This window comes from Odocoileus virginianus, chromosome 6, assembly GCF_023699985.2.
Source record: "Odocoileus virginianus isolate 20LAN1187 ecotype Illinois chromosome 6, Ovbor_1.2, whole genome shotgun sequence".
Lineage (NCBI taxonomy): Eukaryota > Metazoa > Chordata > Mammalia > Artiodactyla > Cervidae > Odocoileus > Odocoileus virginianus.
In genome coordinates, this window is record NC_069679.1 from 47,124,735 (window position 1) to 47,144,550 (window position 19,816).

The window sequence follows — 19,816 nt, forward strand, 5'->3', positions numbered from 1 at the left end:
CATTGATGGTTGAATTTAGAAACTGAAAACAGGAAGAAAAAAAACCCACCCACACATTTCCTGGAATTACTGTTTCTGTTTCACATGATCAGAAAACAATGTTTACCTGAATCAATACTTTTCAGTAGTGCATAGAAGTTTGGGAAATACTGGAGTTCCTCAAAGTTGTCTTCACTGTAGGTTTTAGTTCTCCTTTCCAAGCCATTTGTCAAGGTTAAGGTGTTAGATACTGTTTCATCATTTTCTCCACTAGTAAAAGCATCTTGAATTGCTGCCATTGGAGTCTCCATTGAGGGGGGGGGGATCAGTACAAAATAAACATTTTGTTAGAACTAAAGGACACTCCTCTGTGATACTCTTGAATTTGAAGTGCACGAACACCTCTTCCTTCACAAGATCAAACTCTTTTCCGGGCATGTGAGCATCAAGTCACATGGGAAGGGTATTAAAATTAAGAGACAGGTGCTTTACATGAAGACCCTGAATCCTGCTCCAGGGAGAATAGGCAGGTTCCTGTTCTGGCCAGGTTTCCCTTCACCAATACTCATGAGTGCTTTTTCATAAAATTTCCTTTCACTAAGGAAAGAAACTTTGAGTTTTAGAATCTACCAAGAGGGATGGTGCCAAGATACAGGAAAGCCTGTCAAAATGTCTGATACTAGCAGAGCATCATACATTAGAGATTTCTGGGTGACATTTTAAAGCCTGTCTGTAGGGTACACAGGATTCTTTTTCCCAGACCTGATGTGTAGACAATGTTCCCTATCTTAATGACCCATTCTCCACTTAGTGAGCTAGACAGAAATGTAAGAACTTTGCTTGCCTCTTCTTCTTCATTTCCCTACATTTGATCCATCAATAGCCTTATTGGCCACACTTTCTAAGTTTATCCCAAATTTGTACATTTCTTTCTTCACTGTCCCACTCTAGTCCAAGCTACCTTCACTTCTTCCTTTCTAACTGGTACACAACTACCTTCCAATGTATTCCCATCCCTGCATTTTCCACGTTGTAGCCAAGGTTATCTTTTTAAAAAATATGTAGTAGCTACACTGTCTGGTTTCAGTTATTTGGGTACTCCACACATCCTTCTCTACATATTGCCTTTCATGTTCACAAGTTAACTCCTATTCAGTTATTGTTAACTCCTGGTTCACTTCTTGTTAACTCCTACTCAGGTTCAGTTCAGTTCAGTTGCTCAGTCATGTCCAACTCTTTGTGACCCCATGAATCACAGCATGCCAGGCCTCCCTGTCCATTACCACCTCCCGGAGTTTACTCAAACTCATGTCCATCAAGTTGGTGATGCCATTCAATCATCTCATCCTCTGTCGTCCCTTTCTCCTCCTGCCCCCAATCCCTCCCAGCATCAGGGTCTTCTCCAATGAGTCAACTCTTTGCATGAGGTGGCCAAAATATTGGAGTTTCAGCTTCAGCATCAGTCCTTCTAATGAACACCCAGGACTGATCTCCTTTAGGATGGACTGGTTGGATCTCCCTGCAGTCCAAGGGACTCTCAAGAGTCTTCTCCAACACCACAGTTCAAAAGCATCAATTCTTTGGCGCTCAGCTTTCTTCACAGTCCAACTCTCACATCCATACATGACCACTGGAGAAACCATAGCCTTGATTAGACAGACCTTTGTTGGCAAAGTAATGTCTCTGCTTTTTAATATGCTGTCTAGGTTGGTCATAACTTTCCTTCCAAAGGAGTAAGTGTCTTTTAATTTCATGGCTGCAATCACCATCTGCAGTGATTTTGGAGCCCCCCAAAATAAGTCAGCCACTGTTTCCACTGTTTCCCCATCTATTTCCTATGAAGTGATGGGACCAGATGCCATGATCTTAGTTTTCTGAATGTTGAGCTTTAAACCAACTTTTTCACTCTCCTCTTTCACTTTCATCAAGAGGCTTTTTAGTTCCTCTTCACTTTCTGCATAAGGGTGGTGTCATCTCCATATCTGAGGTTATTGATATTTCTCCTGACAATCTTGATTCCAGCTTGTGCTTCTTCCAGTCCAGTGTTTCTCATGATGTACTCTGCATATAAGTTAAATAAGCAGGGTGACAATATACAGCCGTGACATACTCCTTTTCCTATTTGGAACCAGTCTGTTGTTCCATGTCCAGTTCTAACTGTTGCTTCCTGACCTGCATATAGGTTTCTCAAGAGGCAGGTCAGGTGGTCTGGTATTCCCATTTCTTTCAGAATTTTCCATAGTTTATTGTGATCCACACAGTCAAAGGCTTTGGTGTAGTCAATAAAGCAGAAATAGATGTTTTTCTGAAATTCTCTTGCCTTTTTGATGATCCAGTGGATGTTGACAATTTGATCTCTGGTTCCTTTGCCTTTTCTAAAACCAGCTGAACATCTGGAAGTTCACGGTTCAAGTATTACTGAAGCCTATTTTGTTTAGTTAATGCCTAACTTCAGCTTTTGGCTCAGGTCATCTCCTCCAGGAAGCCTCCCCAACCTAAGTCCAAGACAGGTTCCTTTTTTATGAGGTTTTACAGAACCATGTTTCTTTTCTCATAGCATTTAACACAGTTGAATTAAAATACATGACCATTTGAAGACCATCTACCCCTTCCTTTAGACCTTAAGCTTCATGAAAACAGGGATTATACCTTTCTAAATGAGCATTGTGTCCCCAGTGATTGGTACATAGGTGGTATCTCAATAGATATTTATTGGAAGAATAATTTTGTTTTCATTAATGCATGTGGACATTTTAGAGATGAGAAGTAAGGAGTACATAATGGGAGTGAAGGAAGAAAATTGCTATGTCAGGTAAGCTTGAGTGAAAGCCATGAGTTATGTGGTAAGTCTAGAAAACTTTTTTATGGTGGGTGGATCTTCCAAAGCTGTTTTAAAAGATGACAGATGGTGGAGATTGGAAGTAGGGAGAACAAAGGAGAGCTTTTAACCTACCTAATAAAAACAGAACAATTCATACCAATTTCTATTCTCTAGCCTCCCCTAAAACAGGACTATAAGTCTATAAACCAGTTTTCCCTTGTATTTGTGTTAGGGTGTTGGAGGGGATGAGGAGTCATGGGGTGTGGGCGCTCTGGTGGAGAAAATGAAAGGAGAGGTGAGGAGTTTGATATTCTCTTATACCCCCGTGTGGTTGGCTCCAAATAGAAGTTTAAAAGAATTCAAGGAGAAGTGAATGATTTTAGTAGCTTGGCTAAGGCCAAAGAAAAGATGAAGAGGTAAGGAGTTCAAGGAGATGGAAGATGACTGAATGGCAAGTCTAAGTAAAGGATGACACAGACCGCTGAGTCAATGGAAAGAGGAAGCAGCAGGTAGAAGAACACAGTGTAGATGGAGAGGCAGCATGAGGCAGCTAGCTCTGAGGAATGTAAAAGTTGGTGAGGACTGCCATATTTAAAATGGATAACCAATGGGCACCTACTATATAGCACAGATAGCTCTGCTCAATGTTATATGGCAGCCTGGTTGGGAGCGGAGTTTGCGGGAAAATAGATACATGCATACGTATGGCAGCCCCTTTGCTGCCCACTTGAAACTATCACAACATTGTTCATCAGCTATACCCTAATACAAAATAAAACGCTTTTTAAAAAGCTGGTATGGAAAAATATCAGATCAATCCAAGTTTTTTTGGGGGGGTGGTTTGAGGGCAGATGATGACATCCACTGTGAACAGAAGTTGGATACCAAGAATTGTGAAACATTTGAATCCAGTGCACTGGGATTATATGAATTGTATGTGAGATAACCATTTCACATAATATGTGTTACTTTACTCTGGGGTATAAGACATAATCTTTACTATGTAATATAACATGAATTTTTACATTATGTTCAAAGTGGAGTTCATTTATATCTTTTAACTCATTGGTGTTTCATTACAATATATTTTAAGTGGACTAAAAATGTCACATACCCCAAATCTTATTTGGCACCAGCTAAAGTATTAATTATACAAGGATTGTATTCATTATATACAAATGCAAGTACACATATCCATGCACATGCATATACACACATACATAATTGATGCATATGTATTTGCATATACTTACCACTTTCCCTGGTATTTTTACAGTCTGACTCTCAGTCTTGCTTGTTGGTTTATTGAGTTCCTCTTCATAATTATTGGCTTCCTTAGAGATCAATTTTTGTAAAACCTCTGCAACTTCATCCTCCAGTGTGTGTGCCTGGCTTTCTGTAATCTGTTACAAAAAGTTAAAATATATATAACTGTTAGTTCTAGTTTTGTGGTTTAAAAATACTAAACTCTTTAGCTGAACACATATTTTTAGAAGACAAGAGAATGTTCTGGTCCATCTTCTGAACCTCCCTTGTTTATGCCCCTAGTAACACACTGACTGTCACAGTGACTGCCCAGCACTCCTGGGAAGAGGCAGTCTTTACTGTTGGAACCCACAGAAAGCAATCCTCAAGTTGTTCTCACCCCTCAGGTGCAGGTCATAGTAGGTAACTGTTGACACCTGCAAATTTAGCGCCCTCCTAAAGCCTGCCAGGACTGTATTAATGTGCCTGAGAATCAAGACGGGGCATGGGCAGGGTCAGATTGGATTGTGTAGGGCTTCCCAATCACTACATGGCTTTGCACATCTTCTTTCTTTCTCACCTCACACATTTTAAAAACATTTCTTCTGGTTAAATCCTAACCACCCTTCTAAACTCACTTCAAACACCTCCTCCTCTGAATCTTTTCCTTATTGCTTAACTGGATATAATCCATCTTCTGGATTACTAAATTATTCTGATGGTTCTTACACAACTTGCAGTATGAGAATGTGTGTACTTGTCTAGTGCCTCTGATAAACCATAAATTCCTAGAGGGAAAGAATGGAGTCTTACTTGTCCTTGAAACTCATGGTGACTGGTATAAAGTAGACACATTATAAACATTTGACTCTTTGAATCAAGTGGTTTGGCTTCTTAGCATGTTCCAAACTGTACAAATTTGGTTTGCTCTCATGCATATGACTTACTAGGCCAAGATTCAGCAGTTTGGAAACGATCCTGTCAAATACTCCTCTGTCATTTTCCTCATAAATCCTGGTAGCAATTTTCTGGACAATGTCTTCAGCAGTTAAAGGAGTGCCATCAAGTTGATGAAGGCCATCTGGATCATCTAGACAGAGCAATCACAACTTCACATTGTGGTGATCACAGGCCTGTTTCTTGGATTACATTAGATTTATAATCTGAATCTTGTACACTCAGGTATGCTTGGAATATATTTAAGGTGAGGCTTTGTCCATGTAAACTCTTGGTTTGAAATAAAATCTGACTTCAAGTTAAGAATTTAGGATGGTAATGGAAGTTCTGACAGCTTCTTATGTGATTATAAGAGGAAGATCTGAATACAACACAAAAGGCCTCTCCATTTTTAGTGCTAATGGTACAAAAAGTAAAATACCAATAGATAGTATGCCTTATTGTTCAAAGCACTCTTCTACATATTACATAATTTGATATTCCATTTCCACACAAGGAGTAGACAGGTATTATCTGCACATGTACTCCCTTTGCAGGCAAATTCCTGGGCTGAGGGAGGGGGAACCTGCCTCACACCCAGAATCAAAGAGTATGTACTGTAGATTTTGTGACTTACTTGGAATAACTGTTCACTTGTCAACAGGTATCAGGGCACCTTTATGTAAGGCAGCTTAATGTGACAACTCTTTCTCCAGAGAATAAGGAACTTATTTTATGTCCCTGAAATTTAAACTTTTAAAATGTGATAACAGATTTGCACAATACCATATGTAAATCTATGGAAGCCTCTGCAGAGAAGCTTGCAGACATGTATGCTTGGCTTTCCTGGGAGTACGTTTGGCAGTACCACTCCAGACTAAAGCAAGGGCCCATCCTGAGGAAAAGGAAGGATACAGTAGGGTTGGTGGCAAGGAAGAACAGCACCATATCCCACAGAGCACTCCCAGGAAGCAATTGGTCTTTTCCAATCTATATTACATCATTGACTCAATGCACATGAGTTTGAGTAAACTCTGAGAGACAGTAAAGGACAGGGAAGCCTGGAGTGCTGCAGTCCATGGGGTAGCAAAGAGTTGTATACGACTGAGCAATTGATCAACAATCTATACCCCCTGGAACAGGATAGTCATATGTGCAAGTTTACAAGGCACTTAACTCCTCTTGTCACCTCTAGGCAGCTTGGAAAGATCAGAAATTTAGCTCCAATGATCTCTCTTGTTATTTATATATTCTTGGACCACTATAATGGAAGTTTTTAAGAGCATGTATTTCATGGGATTCTGAGGATCAAATGAGGTAAGATGTAAAAGCACCTTTTAAATTGCCAAGTATCATATGAAAGCTAATGTAGTTGTGTTACTATGGACAGTGGATTTGCACCTGAAATAAAGGAACTGCAGTTATCTTCTAGAGAAAATAGACATTGAATCCCTAGCTAAATTCTGTCCAAATAATTCTGAACATATTCACTCAAAGAAAGAAGAACCTAGTACATATTTCTATTCTGGTTCTTTTTCTTCTGTAGCTCGTGGGGATTCACAGATTTTCCCAGACTCTGCAAGGATGGAAGGGAATGCCACCTCAGGCAGAATATCATCTCTGTGTTGTTTGGAAGGAAGTTTAGGAAAGTAAGCAGGATGATTACCCATGGAGGGCTGGGAGTGCTCTGACAGTGTATTATTGCCGAATAATACTGGTGAGCTGTAAGGCCTTTGAGTCCTATGTACTAGAGTGACTAACGAGCAAGAAGGCCCTTAGAAAACCCTGTAAAATCAGCTCCCCTCCTGGCTGACTGAAAATTGGGTTCCTCATCCATTTTTCCCAGAGCAGAGACTTGCTGTCCCTTAGGTCTGATTTTTCCATTTGTGGGTTACAAGTCAGACTCTGGGGAATAAGTGAAGCAGAAACTGCCCAGGTCTAGGGAGAGTTAGAAGAATTTATTTCCCTTCCCATTTATCCCCTGGGATCTGAAAAAGGAAGAATAGTGGTTGCCTGCTGAAGCTGGAAAATAACTGAGACGGCTGCTTTTCAGTTCATTTACTTTGCTACAGGGAGAACATTAGCAAGACTCTAAAGAAGTAGCCTCTTTCCTCCCTGCACTGCTGGATTCGCTGGAGCCAAGAATTCAGATCTCCCCTAGTACAGCTTGGCTAGACGGGGTTAGTAGCTGAACTGTGGGGCAAAGCTCTTTGCCTTCCATGATTTCCCCTGCTCCTCCACAATGGAAAGAATTACTCAGAATGACTTCTCTACTGCTCATGAAGGGGTATTTCACCCTCCTATATAAACATCAAAGGGGAAGCAAAGATGAGTTCAACATTTATAACTTTTTAAAGCAGCTCCAGTTCTAAGTGGATATAAAAGGGCCTTGTTCCATCATCTGCTCAGTTGAGTTTGAATTTCCAAGAACTAATATGGCACTTAACATTCATTTATTCAATATATTAGTGGTAAAGTCTTACTAGGGGCTCGGACTGGAAATAGAGTGATGAATAGTTAAGGCATGGTCCCTAACTACACAGAGCTTACTGTCTAGCTCATAGTCTGATACATAGTAATTGCTCAATGAATATTTGTTTGGTGAATGCACAGAGAAGCCCCAAAGCACTATTTCTTAAAAGAAACAGAAAAATCCTAAATCACACATACTGTAGAAAACACCGAGGAGAGTTGTTGGGTTCTCCAGCACAAGCTCATTTAGAGGTTTCCTAAAGGTGTAAAAGTGCCCTGCAGAAGTTAGGCCCCTCACCCTCTCTACTAGGATGAAAGTTTGCGTGTCTCTGAGGCTCTAGTCACCTGGGTGGTCCCAAACCTTCTGATTCCAGGATTACCAGGGTATGAGAGAAGATTAGCAATTTATTCATAAATCATTCTCTCCAAGAATCTTCTATATATACTCAAGTGGACTTAAAATGACCCCTAGAGCAAGTCTAGAGCCATCAGGCTAGCACTTGATAGTTCAGAATCTATTTGGGACGTTAAAATATTGAACGATGTTAAAAATAAGTTGCTCAAGTTAGTGATCAGATCACAAACAAATCTACCTCTATCTGCATGCACAACGCATCTGACCAAAAAACAGACAAACATTAGATGATTTTTATATTTTTATTAAATGGTCAACTCAACCCAAGTGGTTGCATCTGTTTTGCATGCAGCTATACCCAGTACCTATTTATTGCTAGCCCAAATATTTTAGGTTAAAAAAAGCAGAATTCAAAAAAACTGTTTACATGTAGTATGCAACACCATCTCCCCTACCCCATACATATACAACACAATTCTCCTCAGGCTATGATAGCCTATAAAAGTCTAATTAGCCGTTGTTTTCTGGCAGAGATAATCAGTATAGTTCTCTTGTGGCCCATGGAAGAGAATTAAGACACATAAGAAAATCTATAGTCGCTCCTAAGAACCAGTACTCAGGATGGAAGACACACTGAGGAATTGAGGCAGATCTCAATGCCTCGGTACAATATTTAATTTATTCCCTCATGTATTCCCTTATTTGTGCATTTGTTCATTTATCAGTTCATGAGCTCCAGACACTGGGACTACAGCCTCTTTGTTCTCACGGAGTTTTCAGTTTATTTTAGGAGGAAAAAGAGAAATTATAAGTAGTCACACTCAGGGATGTAAAATTACAAACTGCAATCAGTGCCATGATGGAAAGAAACAAGGTTTCTATCAGATCATGTGCTGGATAAACCAGAGAAGTAGACAGTCCATGTAAGACTGTAGATGCCACATTAAGAATTTTTGGGTTTATCCTGAGAAATGGGAATCTATTAGCAGGTTTTATGCCAAAGAGTGACATGCTTATATTTGTGTGTTGAACAGATCACTCTGGCTGCTACATGAATAAGCTGGAGGGGGTCAGAGCGAATGCTGGAAGATCCATTAAAAGATTTTGCTGTGATATGATTGGAGCTTGGAAAAGGATGCAGGTAACTGGTAATAGAGGGAAAAAAATTGAGATGACACATAGGAAGTAAAATTGATAAGACTGATGGATTAGAATGTGAGAGGTAAGGAAAAAAATAGTTTGACTCCTAGATTTGTCTTGAAAAATAGGATGTATAGTAGTGCCTTTCCTAGAGGAAAGAGGGCTAAATTATAAGGTTTACAGAAATTATGAGTTTAATATTGGACATGTTAAGTTTGAGGTGCTTCTGAGACTTCCAAGGGAAGATGTTAAATTGGTAGGTAGTTATAGATCTATAGTTCAGAGAAGTCTGGGCTAGTGATATGAGACATCAGGGTATAGATGGGAACTGAAGCCGTGGAAAGGTTAGAATGCCTAGGGAGACAGGCCGTAGCTAGGAAGAACACTGGAAAGACAGTAATAAGTATTTTACCTTGGAATGTGTGTGAGGGGGGGTATTTTGTTGATTTAATTATATGGGAATTATAATATTTTTATTTATAGTTAAAGTAGAATGTTAAAATGAACTCAAAGGACCCTTTAAAGAGACAATAAAACCTGGGCTTCTGTGGAGCTAGAATTGTGCATGATATGAGTTAAGTTTAGGCCTTTTCTCAATTTTGGACATGGACTAATAAAGGATTGTGAGTGTGTAAGAGATATTTTCAAAGTATAGGAATTTATCTTACCTATAATGGGAAACTACAGATTAGAGAAAATAGGTAGTAAACGTTCTTTTTCCTTGAAATTACCTTGAAATTTACCTTGAAATTTACGGTCCAGTCCACTCTTAGTAGAATCATAATCATCAATCAGTCTTCGATTCTTGGTTGAATCAACATCTTCCACGTTCAATTTATTATCATTTGGGGAGATTTTTACAGATTGTCTTTCTTTCTCATTTTTTTCCTTTTCTGTTATGGCCTTTAGCAGGTTCAAGTTATCAACAAAGGAATAATTGCTTTCACCTGGCTTGTTTTCTGGAAGAAAAGCCCCCAAGCCCAGCACATCCATTTTAGTTAAGCTTCTCACAGCCTACATTATTTAGATTAGCATCAACTCATTTCTTGTTACCTGGAGGGTATGTTTTTTTAATCTTGTCTGCTTCTGCTTCAGCAATCTGTGAAACAAACAGGAGATAGACCTGGTTTTAAATCATTGCTCTACCACTTACCAAATATGATAGCTAAATAATTCAATCCTTGTGGGATTTAGTTTTATTGTTTGTAAGATGTAAATAATATTTTTTATCTCAAAGTATTGTCATAAGGATTAAATGAAATAAAAGAAAGAACAAATAGTCTCTTAATATTGATTCCTTTCTCTGATAATATTGGTAAAAGATAAATCTCTGAAAAATTAAGAAATCTTACAATAGAGTGGATGTGATGTTGAGCTCACTGGGTTTTTATGCAGTCAGCTCTTTGTTTTATACAGAACTCTCTATATTCAACTGTCAGGACACAGAAATTACCAAAATTATATTTCCCATCATAATTTCAGTCAGTTTATTATTAAGTTTTGAGGTCTGTGAATTCAAAATGGCTAAAAGGTCACAGCATGATTACATGAAATAGTAATAACTAAAATAAAATGAAATAGCATTTACTTCTGACTTACCTGCTCATTCAAAGGTCTTTCTGCACTTAATTCTCTATTGTGTAGGGGTTTGTCTAGAATAAACACACACAAATGCAAATTTAATTGTGTATTCGAAAGACAATGTGTCTCATTAAATAAAATCTTCAAAAAAGAAAATAGAAATCTTTTTGGATGACTGTGAAACAAAAATATATATTAACAAAAATTATAAGATTATACAATAAAAATGATTATCAGCATTGCCTTGCTTATTATCCCGGTGTATATAATTACACTTTTTTTCCCCCATCAGAAATCTAACAGAGTTCTAACACTTGGTTTACCAGCTGTTTTCAAGGAGACAGAGCATAATTTGGATTGGAATTGGCACATTAAAAGCTTTTTTTTTTTTTTAAATCACACACTGAACATGTTATGAACAGAAAATCTGAGAAAGGTTGTAAGATGACTAGGGAAAAAAACAAACAACGAAGCCACTTTAATAGGCGGAAAAGCCACCCCCTCCCAATTTCAAAATAAGATTTTTCAAAACAACCCATGTTACTGCTCTATCATTTAAAAAGTGAGGAAAATCTGTCTTCTGGCTCTAAGTTCTAACTGATTTCTTTGTCAATGTGCATGGATATCATGTGATCAGAAAATGAGGCACGGTGATATACAGCTCGCGCGTTATATCAAGCTTTACCTTCCGTAGCAAAATAGAAGGGAGGTGGGAAGAAAAGGGTCCACGTACCTCGGCTGCCTGCCGGTTTGGGGAAAGCCTGAATTGGGCTGCTGTGGAGCACCAATACCACAATCCAAGTGCCGGTCCAAAGGAAACCCATTCTTCCACGCTTGGCTTCGGAAACAGCCTGGCGCCGGGCTCCTGGAGCTGGAGCTTTTGTTATGAATGAAAAGGAGGAGTAAAAACAGGAAAAGCTAGGAGAGTGGGCGCGGGGAGGGCTAGTGGCGGGGATCCGCGCCTAGTGGAGCTCCGCTGGGCTCCGGAGTAAAGGGATCAATTAGACCGTGGGCGCTCGGGACTCAGGTCTCCAGGTGGAGGAGAGCGCTGTCCGTCCCGTGGGTGCTGAAGTTCCTGTGACTAGAGCCGGCAGCGGGTCGGCTTGGGCGTCGCCTTATTCTCGCTCCCTCCTTGAGAGGAAGTGAGGATGGAAGCGCATGCTCTCTGAGAGTCAGAGGCGGGAAGGGATGGCGTCAGCAACTCCAAAGCTACTCAAATTCCCTCCACGAATGGAAGCGGGGGAGGGACGACAGACGGGCTAGCGTATTTTCTGTGCCGCAGTCCTAGGGCTGATCCTGCAATCAGGGTCGTGGACATCATTGTCCTAACCTTCCAAGTAAATGTTACCTCGGGGGCCAAGTGCCTTCTCTGCCTGTGCACCTGTTAAGGAAAGCTAGATAATCTTAGGCAAAGGGTTCTGCTTTGAGATTATTCTGGGATATCGTCTCCAAAAAGTCCTTCTTTCCATTCCGCCTTCTGTACCTAAAAGACAGATATAATTCTTATATTCTCAGAAAAGCTGTGCCTTTTGTGATTTGGGTTGACATAACAGGGCTCTCTTAGTGCTCTTGTCTCAGCTCTATGGAGTCTTTTTAATTGGGATGTTTAGGGAACATTCTTTCAAATGGATTGCTGCAACACAGTCACTCTCCTAGATGCTAAAACAGAAACACACACACACACACACACACACACACACACACACACACACACACACACACACACGTTGCTTGTTCCCCTAAGAGTGAATATCCTCAACAGTCAGGGGTAGGTGAGCAGCAGGAGGAGTCAGTTTCAATTAAAAAATTTCCCTTTCTCACCATGGGAAACCCCTCTTTAAAGAAAGAAAGGAAAAAGGGGAAAGGGGAGGGGGGAAAATGCTGCACTTCTGTAAAATTCTTCCCTGGGATTCAGTTATGTCTAAGAACTTGGTTGTTCCAAGATTCCTTGAAGAGACGGGATAGTCATGAAAAGCATTTTTCATCATAACCAGGTCAGGGAGGTGTTTCGTATATTTTGAGAATATTTCCAGAAGCCTAAGATCACCACATGAAAGGAGCTAGCAAAAAGAGACTTTAAAATAATGACTACAAGCAACACTAATAATGTGAGCAGGGTGCTGAGTAAGTTGTTTAGTCTCTGAGTTTTAAACAGATCTTGGACCCTTTCCTTTGGACTGTGGCATGCTGGGAACTAGTCTGAATAATGACCACAGAGAAGAATTCAGCACAATCAGGCCTTTGATTTCTGTATCCCTGCTTTTCAAGGAGCAAGTTAGTTGTTCAAGTACCTAAAAATAAACAAACAAGCAAGCAAGCTAACAAATCTCCCTCATTCTGAAGGGCTTTGGGTTTGGATATCACTCAAATACTTTAAGAATCTAAAGAGTGGATCTAGCACTTACTTTAAAACAAATAGTCGTCAAGAAACAGTAGTGCAGACTTGGGGACAGGGTCCAGGTTCCCCCTCAAGGGAAACACATAACATATTTGAGATCTTCTGCAGAACTAAAGCCCCCACCAAATTCAAGATGTTAACTACTTGATGGAGCACTCTTCATTCCAGGGAAGGTCACAGTTCTCCCATCATCACCTGATGCCCCTTCTGCCTGGCAAAGCAATAAAGCTGTTTTTTCCTACCTTACAATAAATAAATAAATAAATAAAAGCAAACAGTTGTTTCTTAGCAGTAGTGACATAACATTAGTATCCCAGTAGGCTGCATTTGAAAAAATTAAATCTCCCAATTTAAAATCCTATCCAAGTGAAGAGTAAATTTCCTTATTTTCCTCTTCTTTAAAACAGAAGTGACAGGCTCTGTTTACCTTGTAATGTAATTGTGGAGAACAGTTGAATATGTGTCTTGATCAAATAATTTTATTTGTTTGTTTTTTTAACTTCATGGTGCGGCATGTGGGATCTTAGGGATCCAACTCTTGCCCCCTTCTTGGAAGCACAGACTCTTAACCATTGGACTACCTTGATCAAATCATTTTATGTCAGGAATGTTTTGACATAGCCTAAAAAATAAGTCATGAAGTATTTTTAGCTTTTAAGAAACATTACCAAAAATTTGGTGAAATAGCCATTCATGGAGACTTACTCTGTCGCTGATCTAATCCCTCAGCTTCACTCCATCCTATGTCCCATCCTTTAACTCGCCTCTCCCCACAATGTATGTTTGCAGTTGGGAGGGTCTCAGGACACAACTAAGGTAAGGGATGGCTATTGGACTTCCCTTGTGGTTCAGCTGGTAAATAATCCGCCTGCAATGTGGGAGACCTGGGTTTGATCCCTGGGTTGGGAAGATCCCCTGGAGAAGGGAAAGGCTACCCACTCCAGTATTCTGGTCTAGAGAATTCCATGAACTGTATTGTCCATGGGGTTGCAAAGAGTAGATTGACTTTCATTTTCACAGCTGTTAAGGACATTGCATTGTTTGCCAAAAATGAAAAAAGTATTTGGCTTTTCTCTGTCATTTGTACTCAAAGTGTTAAATCTAAGAATGTGTTATGTTTCTGACCAAATGAACTGTGGAGCATGGGGTAAACTCTAAGGCATGAATTAATTTACATTTTTCAGTCTTATGGATGTTTTTACTAGACTTAGTATAGGTCTATGAGTAGAGTAATCCTAAATTTCATTTATTCATTCATTCACTTAAGGGATATTTATTGAGCACTCAGAATGTACCAGGTATTAAGATAATAGCCGAGTATACAAAGATAAGTAAGATATAGTCACTGCTGGTTTTATAGCCTGAGAGAAATGACTGTGATTATAACAAGCACTACCACAACTATTTACTGAATGCTTTTCATGTGCTACACATTGATGTCACGTAAATATAAGTGAACAAATAAACACAAGAGTGTTTATGGGTTCCCTGTTGTATATGCAAAGTTCAGGTGGGGTGCAAATAATGGAGTGAATGATCAGGAAAGGTTTCAAAGAGAAGATCTCTTGCCTTAATCATAAAAAGATTAAAATATTCAATTGTTATGTCTAAGCACACAAGAAACATTGAATGACATTAAAAAATATATGTTGAAGTTGCAAGACAAGTGTCATTGAAGCAGATCAGGTGCTTGTGAAATAAACAACATACAAGGCACAGTAACTTCATCAGTGTTACACATGGATTGATCTGTAGGATCAATGGATTACACATGGATTCACTGTAGGAGATGTCTTTCAAGCTTAGTCTTGAAGATGGAGATATTTGAGGTTGTTTAGAGAAAATTTTATATTATTATTGCATGTTGTATTGTAGAAAGTCTCAGACAAACACAAAAGGAGTAAAAATATTGAAACAAACTCCATGAATTCATTACCCAGTTTCAATAATCATTAACTCATGACCACTGTTTTATTTTATATTCACCTGTAAAAATCCCAAACTTCATATCATTTCACCCACAAGCATATCAGTATGTTTGCCTAAAAGATAAGGGTTCTTTTTTCCTAGCATTATTGTAATACCTTTATCATATCTCATAATAATAATAGTTCAGTATCATCAAATATCCAGTCAAAGTTCAGATTTCCCCACTTGCCTTATAAATATTTTTACAGATGGTTTGCTGAGATCAGAATCCAAACAAGGCCATACATGCATTTGTTTGGCTTGTGAAAGACACATATCAGTATAAGATATTGCAAGGTTTTCTTTTCATTTCCCAAGACATGTCAGTTGCTTTCTTAGAATACTGTGCACACAATGTTGTAAAGTAATTAGCCTCCAACAAATAAAAATAAATGGAAGAAAAAATAAATAAAAAAAAAAAAAGAAAAAAAAAAGAATACTGTGCACACTTCCAATACAGCATGGATCTTATTGTGCTGTTCTTTGTACATGATTCTTTTCATTTCAAAAATAATAAATATACATTGAAGGAAAAATTCTGAAAATAGAGTAAGCTAAAAGTGGAAAAATCATCTGATAGAGATAACCCGTGCTAACTTTTGGCATATTTCCTTTTGGTGCATGTTTTTCTAAGAAAATGTTTTATACATATGTTTATGAAATCTTATTTCTCACTGTATACATACCTGTCTATCCCACTAATCTATGAACTCTTCAAGGGGAAAGGTCTTATCTTGCTCACCCTTCATTTCTCAGCCCTTCTTACAGTATCTGGAAATCCATTTGCTTGAGTAAAGGAATGAAGTGATGGAGGCTTGTCTGTTTACCTTTGCTCTTCAAATGCTGAGACCATGATGGCTGTTCCACATTGGAGGATCATGACAGTGCTGCAGTTCCAGGAGCTGCCAGTTCCTTCAAGAGCTGTTAGCCACTCTGTCAGCATGATTATCCACTCAGCATTTTCTTAACAAAGGAGTAGTCTTGCAGAAGAGGTATTCACGAAAGGACCAAGAATAGAGAGAAGAGCTGGCAAAAGCTTTTCCAGCTACAGTTATAGGCGTGGATTCATTGCTGTTAAAAAGGCTGACACAGGATGCCAACACTAGAGATGGCTGTTGGTGTGGCTCAGACGAGAAATGTGGAATCTGGAAGTTCACCATGAGATGGAAGTTGAAGTAATCAAGGATGGTGACAATGAACAAATAAGACAACTGAAAGAAGTGAGGACTTCCCTGGTGGTCCAGTGGTTGTGAATCTGCCTGTCAACATGGGATATGTGTTCCATCCGTGGTCTGGGAAGAGTCCACTTGCTGCAGGGCAGATAATCCTGTCGTCACAACTCCTGAAAAGCCTGTGCACCACCACAAGAGAAGCCACTGCCATGAGGAGCCCACTACGTTAGTGAAGGGCGGCCCCCCCTCTCTGCAATTAGAAAAGCCTGAGGGCAGCAACGAATACCCAGCACAGCCATAAATAGATAAGACAAGGAACGTGAAAGCGTGGAAATGAAAAAAGTGTATGAATAAAGAAAATGGGCCCAAATGACAAAATGTGATAGGTCACCTACAGAGAGCTAAGTGCCAGCACTGAATCTGAGAGTGGGAAGGAGGAGAAGGTGGCTGGATGGCAAAGTTTTCTGTCGTTTGCTTACCTTGTTTGTATGATGACTAAACCAGATTGGGTCAATCATTTGCTCCAGTGGTCATGGGAGGAAGAAGTGAGTCATACAAGGCTTCCTCCAGAAAAACAACGGTAGAGCAATTTCCCAGAAGGAATAGGGTGAGTGAGTAAGGCAAACAAAACAACAGATGCTCATTACATCATAGAATGTAGTATTTAAGATAGATTAAACATTACTGAGTAAAAATATCAAGTTTCCTGTTAGCAGTATGATTCCTATCATACAAGTTGTGTGCATGTGTACATGTGTGTGTTCATAAATAGTGACTTGAAAAGTTTATTTCCCATTATACTTATCCTGTTATGTCATTCCTAAAGGAAATCAGTCCTGAATATTCATTGGAAGGACTAATGCTGTAGATGAAGCTCCAATACTTTGGCCACCTGATGTGAAGAACAAACTCATTGGAAAAGACCCTGATACTGGGAAAGATTGAAGGCAGGAAGAGAAGGGGACAACAGAGGATGAGATGGTTGGATGGCATCACCGACTCAATAGACATGAGTTTGAGCAAGCTCCGGGAGTTGGTGATGGACAGGGAAGCCTGGTGTGCTGCAGTCCATGGGGTTGCAAAGAGTCAGACATGACTAAACAACTGAACTGAACTAAACTGATCATAGTTGCTGCCAGGTTAGGACTTTTTCTTTGTTAATTAGGCAGCTGTAAATTCTTTGAATTTTCAACATGTGTATGTACTGGTTTTATAATCAGAAAAAAACTCAATAAAGTAATATCTATATAAATAATTTTGTGTACTAAAAGATATTCTATTACCTTTCAGACAATTTAAACAAATTATCTTCTGGGATGTGAAAATAGAATGTGATAAGGTCAGGAAAAGGGAAATGAAAATTCAGTGGGAGGTTTTTTTTTGTCTTTTATTCTACTACCTCTCAATGCCATTCTAGATGATTTTCACAGTGCATGGTCATTGTTCGTATTTTCTTTTTATTGTGGCCTCTTTGAGAGGAGGTGCTGATGAGGACTCACCTTTCTATCTTAGTGTCTAGGGTACTGTAAAGGAGTCAGTTAATGTTTGTTGAATAAATTTTATCACCTTATGAATCTATCCAGAGCAGTTCCTCTTACATGAGACTTGACACCTTTTCCTAAGCCACATGTGTACCTCAAGTAGCCAAACTTTGCCAGACATCATCCCTCTCCATCAGCCCTGCTGATCCCCTCCCTTTCCCGGGGCAAAACTGCTACCTGGTCAGGGTCATGTCTGAGGTGGGCTAAGGCTTCCCAAGGGCTCCTCAGGTTAGTGTCCATCCTTCACCCTCCTGGGTCCTGCAGCTGGCTTCTGTGGCACCAGGATTTAGGGATAGGGGGTTATACAGCCTTTCTCCCTGTTCTGTTGTACAGGTTTGGGGGTTGTGGGAAAGGAAGATCAAGGATAAAAACCGGGATTCCTTTCTAGATGGTCCATTCTAGGACTTGCTGAATTACTGAGAGCATGTGCTTCCTTGTGATCTTCACAAGGTACTAGCTGTAACATGTGTTCAGCTGGCATGAAGTCCAGGCCGTTCTTGACTTCCTCAAACACAGCAGGCCTACTTCTGCTGCAGAGCCTTTGAACTTGTTTTCTCTTCTTGGAATATGCTTCCTCCAAATAGTCCCAGGGCTTAATCCCTTAACACAGATCATATCTTTGCTAGAAGTCATGGTCTTGGGAAGGCCTAGTGTCTCAGGTTGATTTCCCTGAGAAACAGACTCTGAAATGGAGACTAGCGTGCAGGATAGTCTCTTGAATCAACACCTGTGGGAGGGAAAAATGAGAAGGCTTTGCCAGTGGAAGAAACCGAGCCATGGCACAGTATCGGTGGAGGTTTCAGCCAGCCCTGCAGGGGACCTGAAGATGAGAGGGTCCTTCAGAGCTGTCTGGAGTTGGGGCAAGAGATGTAGGCCTTGATGCTCCTGAATAGATCAGTCGTTGAGTATAGGCCTTACCAGGAAGCACTCAGGACCCTGGATGAGGTGGTTCTTTTCAGCAGTTGCTGCTGCTGCTGCTGCTAAGTCGCTTCAGTCGTGTCCGACTCTGTGTGACCCCATAGACGGCAGCCCACCAGGCTCCCCCGTCCCTGAGATTCTCCAGGCAAGAACACTGGAGTGGGTTGCCATTTCCTTCTCCATGAAAGTGAAAAGTGAAAGTGAAGTCGCTCAGTCATGTCTGACTCTTAACGACCCCATGGACTTGCAGCCTACCAGGCTCCTCCATCCATGGGATTTTCCAGGCAAGGGTACTGGAGTGGGTTGCCACTGCCTTCTCCATTTCAGCAGTTGGGGAAATAGGATTTTCAGTTCTGAAGTGGCATCTGAGCAAGGCATCCCAACCTTCACCACACATACCCTGACTCCCTTGTTTAAAGCTGTAGCCTCTGCCCCTGCATTCCCCCTGCCCTTCCTCTGCCTAAATTTCTCCATTGCACTTACCACCTAACACACCGTATAATGCACTTGTTTTCTTTGTTATCTTTCTCTCCTAACTAGACTGTGAGATTTTTGTGGACAGGAATTTTATTTATCTTTTTTTAACTGCTGAATTCAAACCCCTAGGATAGTGTCTGACATATAATAAGTGTGCAACCCGTATCCATCCCTGGAATATGGTTTAAAACCTCAGGAATGAGAATTCCCTAGCTGTCCAGTGGTTACAATTCTGCACTGTCACTGTTGAGGGCCCTGGGTTCAGTCTCTGCTGGGAGAATTAAGATCCTGCAAGTCACTCAGTGCAGTAAAAAAAAAAAAAAAAAAAGCAAAACCAAAAAACAGGAAAAAATATATAGCTAGATTAAATAGAAAAAATAAGATTGGGCATTAATTGATCATTATTGAATCTGGGTAATGAGTACACATATAGAGATTCAATATACTAATCTCTAATTCTGTATATGCTTGAAAATTTTCACAATAAAAAACTTTAAAAGTAAAGGGTTATTTTAAATTTACTGCCCATCAGAAGAGACAGCAATAAGAGAGATTGTTCTTCTTTCTTCTAAAGGTGTATCTGAAAATGCAATTAAACATCTTTCTTAGTGGAGCAGAAAATCAATAGCTTTGCTCTGGTGCTCCAAAGCCCATCCTTCAGCCATCCCTGTAGGCATACTGATGGCATGGGGACCCCGGATGACTTGGCTGCCCATGCACCTGAAGGGTTAGTGGTACAATTTCAGGTTTCTTCTCCTCGGATATCAACACTTTACAGACATTGAAGAATGAGGCCAGTATTTCCTGCTTGTC

General features: G+C 40.0%; 1 protein-coding gene across 4 annotated transcripts in view; it reads right to left on the reverse strand.

Annotated features, from left to right (window-relative positions):
• Window positions 1-11,689, reverse strand: part of SCG3 (secretogranin III) — a 38,109-nt gene extending 26,420 nt beyond the window's left edge. Inside the window, exons 1-7 of one of the 4 annotated variants that reach the window (XM_070469278.1) lie at window positions 11,263-11,689; window positions 10,548-10,600; window positions 10,002-10,047; window positions 9,692-9,907; window positions 4,993-5,135; window positions 4,054-4,203; window positions 107-284 (exon numbers count right to left, since the gene is read on the reverse strand). In XM_070469278.1, the coding sequence (XP_070325379.1) occupies window positions 107-284; window positions 4,054-4,203; window positions 4,993-5,135; window positions 9,692-9,907; window positions 10,002-10,047; window positions 10,548-10,600; window positions 11,263-11,353 (877 nt within the window). In that variant the 5' untranslated portion in view covers window positions 11,354-11,689. Of the gene's footprint in view, window positions 1-106; window positions 285-4,053; window positions 4,204-4,992; window positions 5,136-9,679; window positions 9,908-10,001; window positions 10,048-10,547; window positions 10,601-11,262 lie in introns of all 4 variants that reach the window. The other 3 variants (XM_070469277.1, XM_020869217.2, XM_020869216.2) reach the window with 3 other exon arrangements.
• Window positions 11,690-19,816: the final 8,127 nt, after the last annotated feature.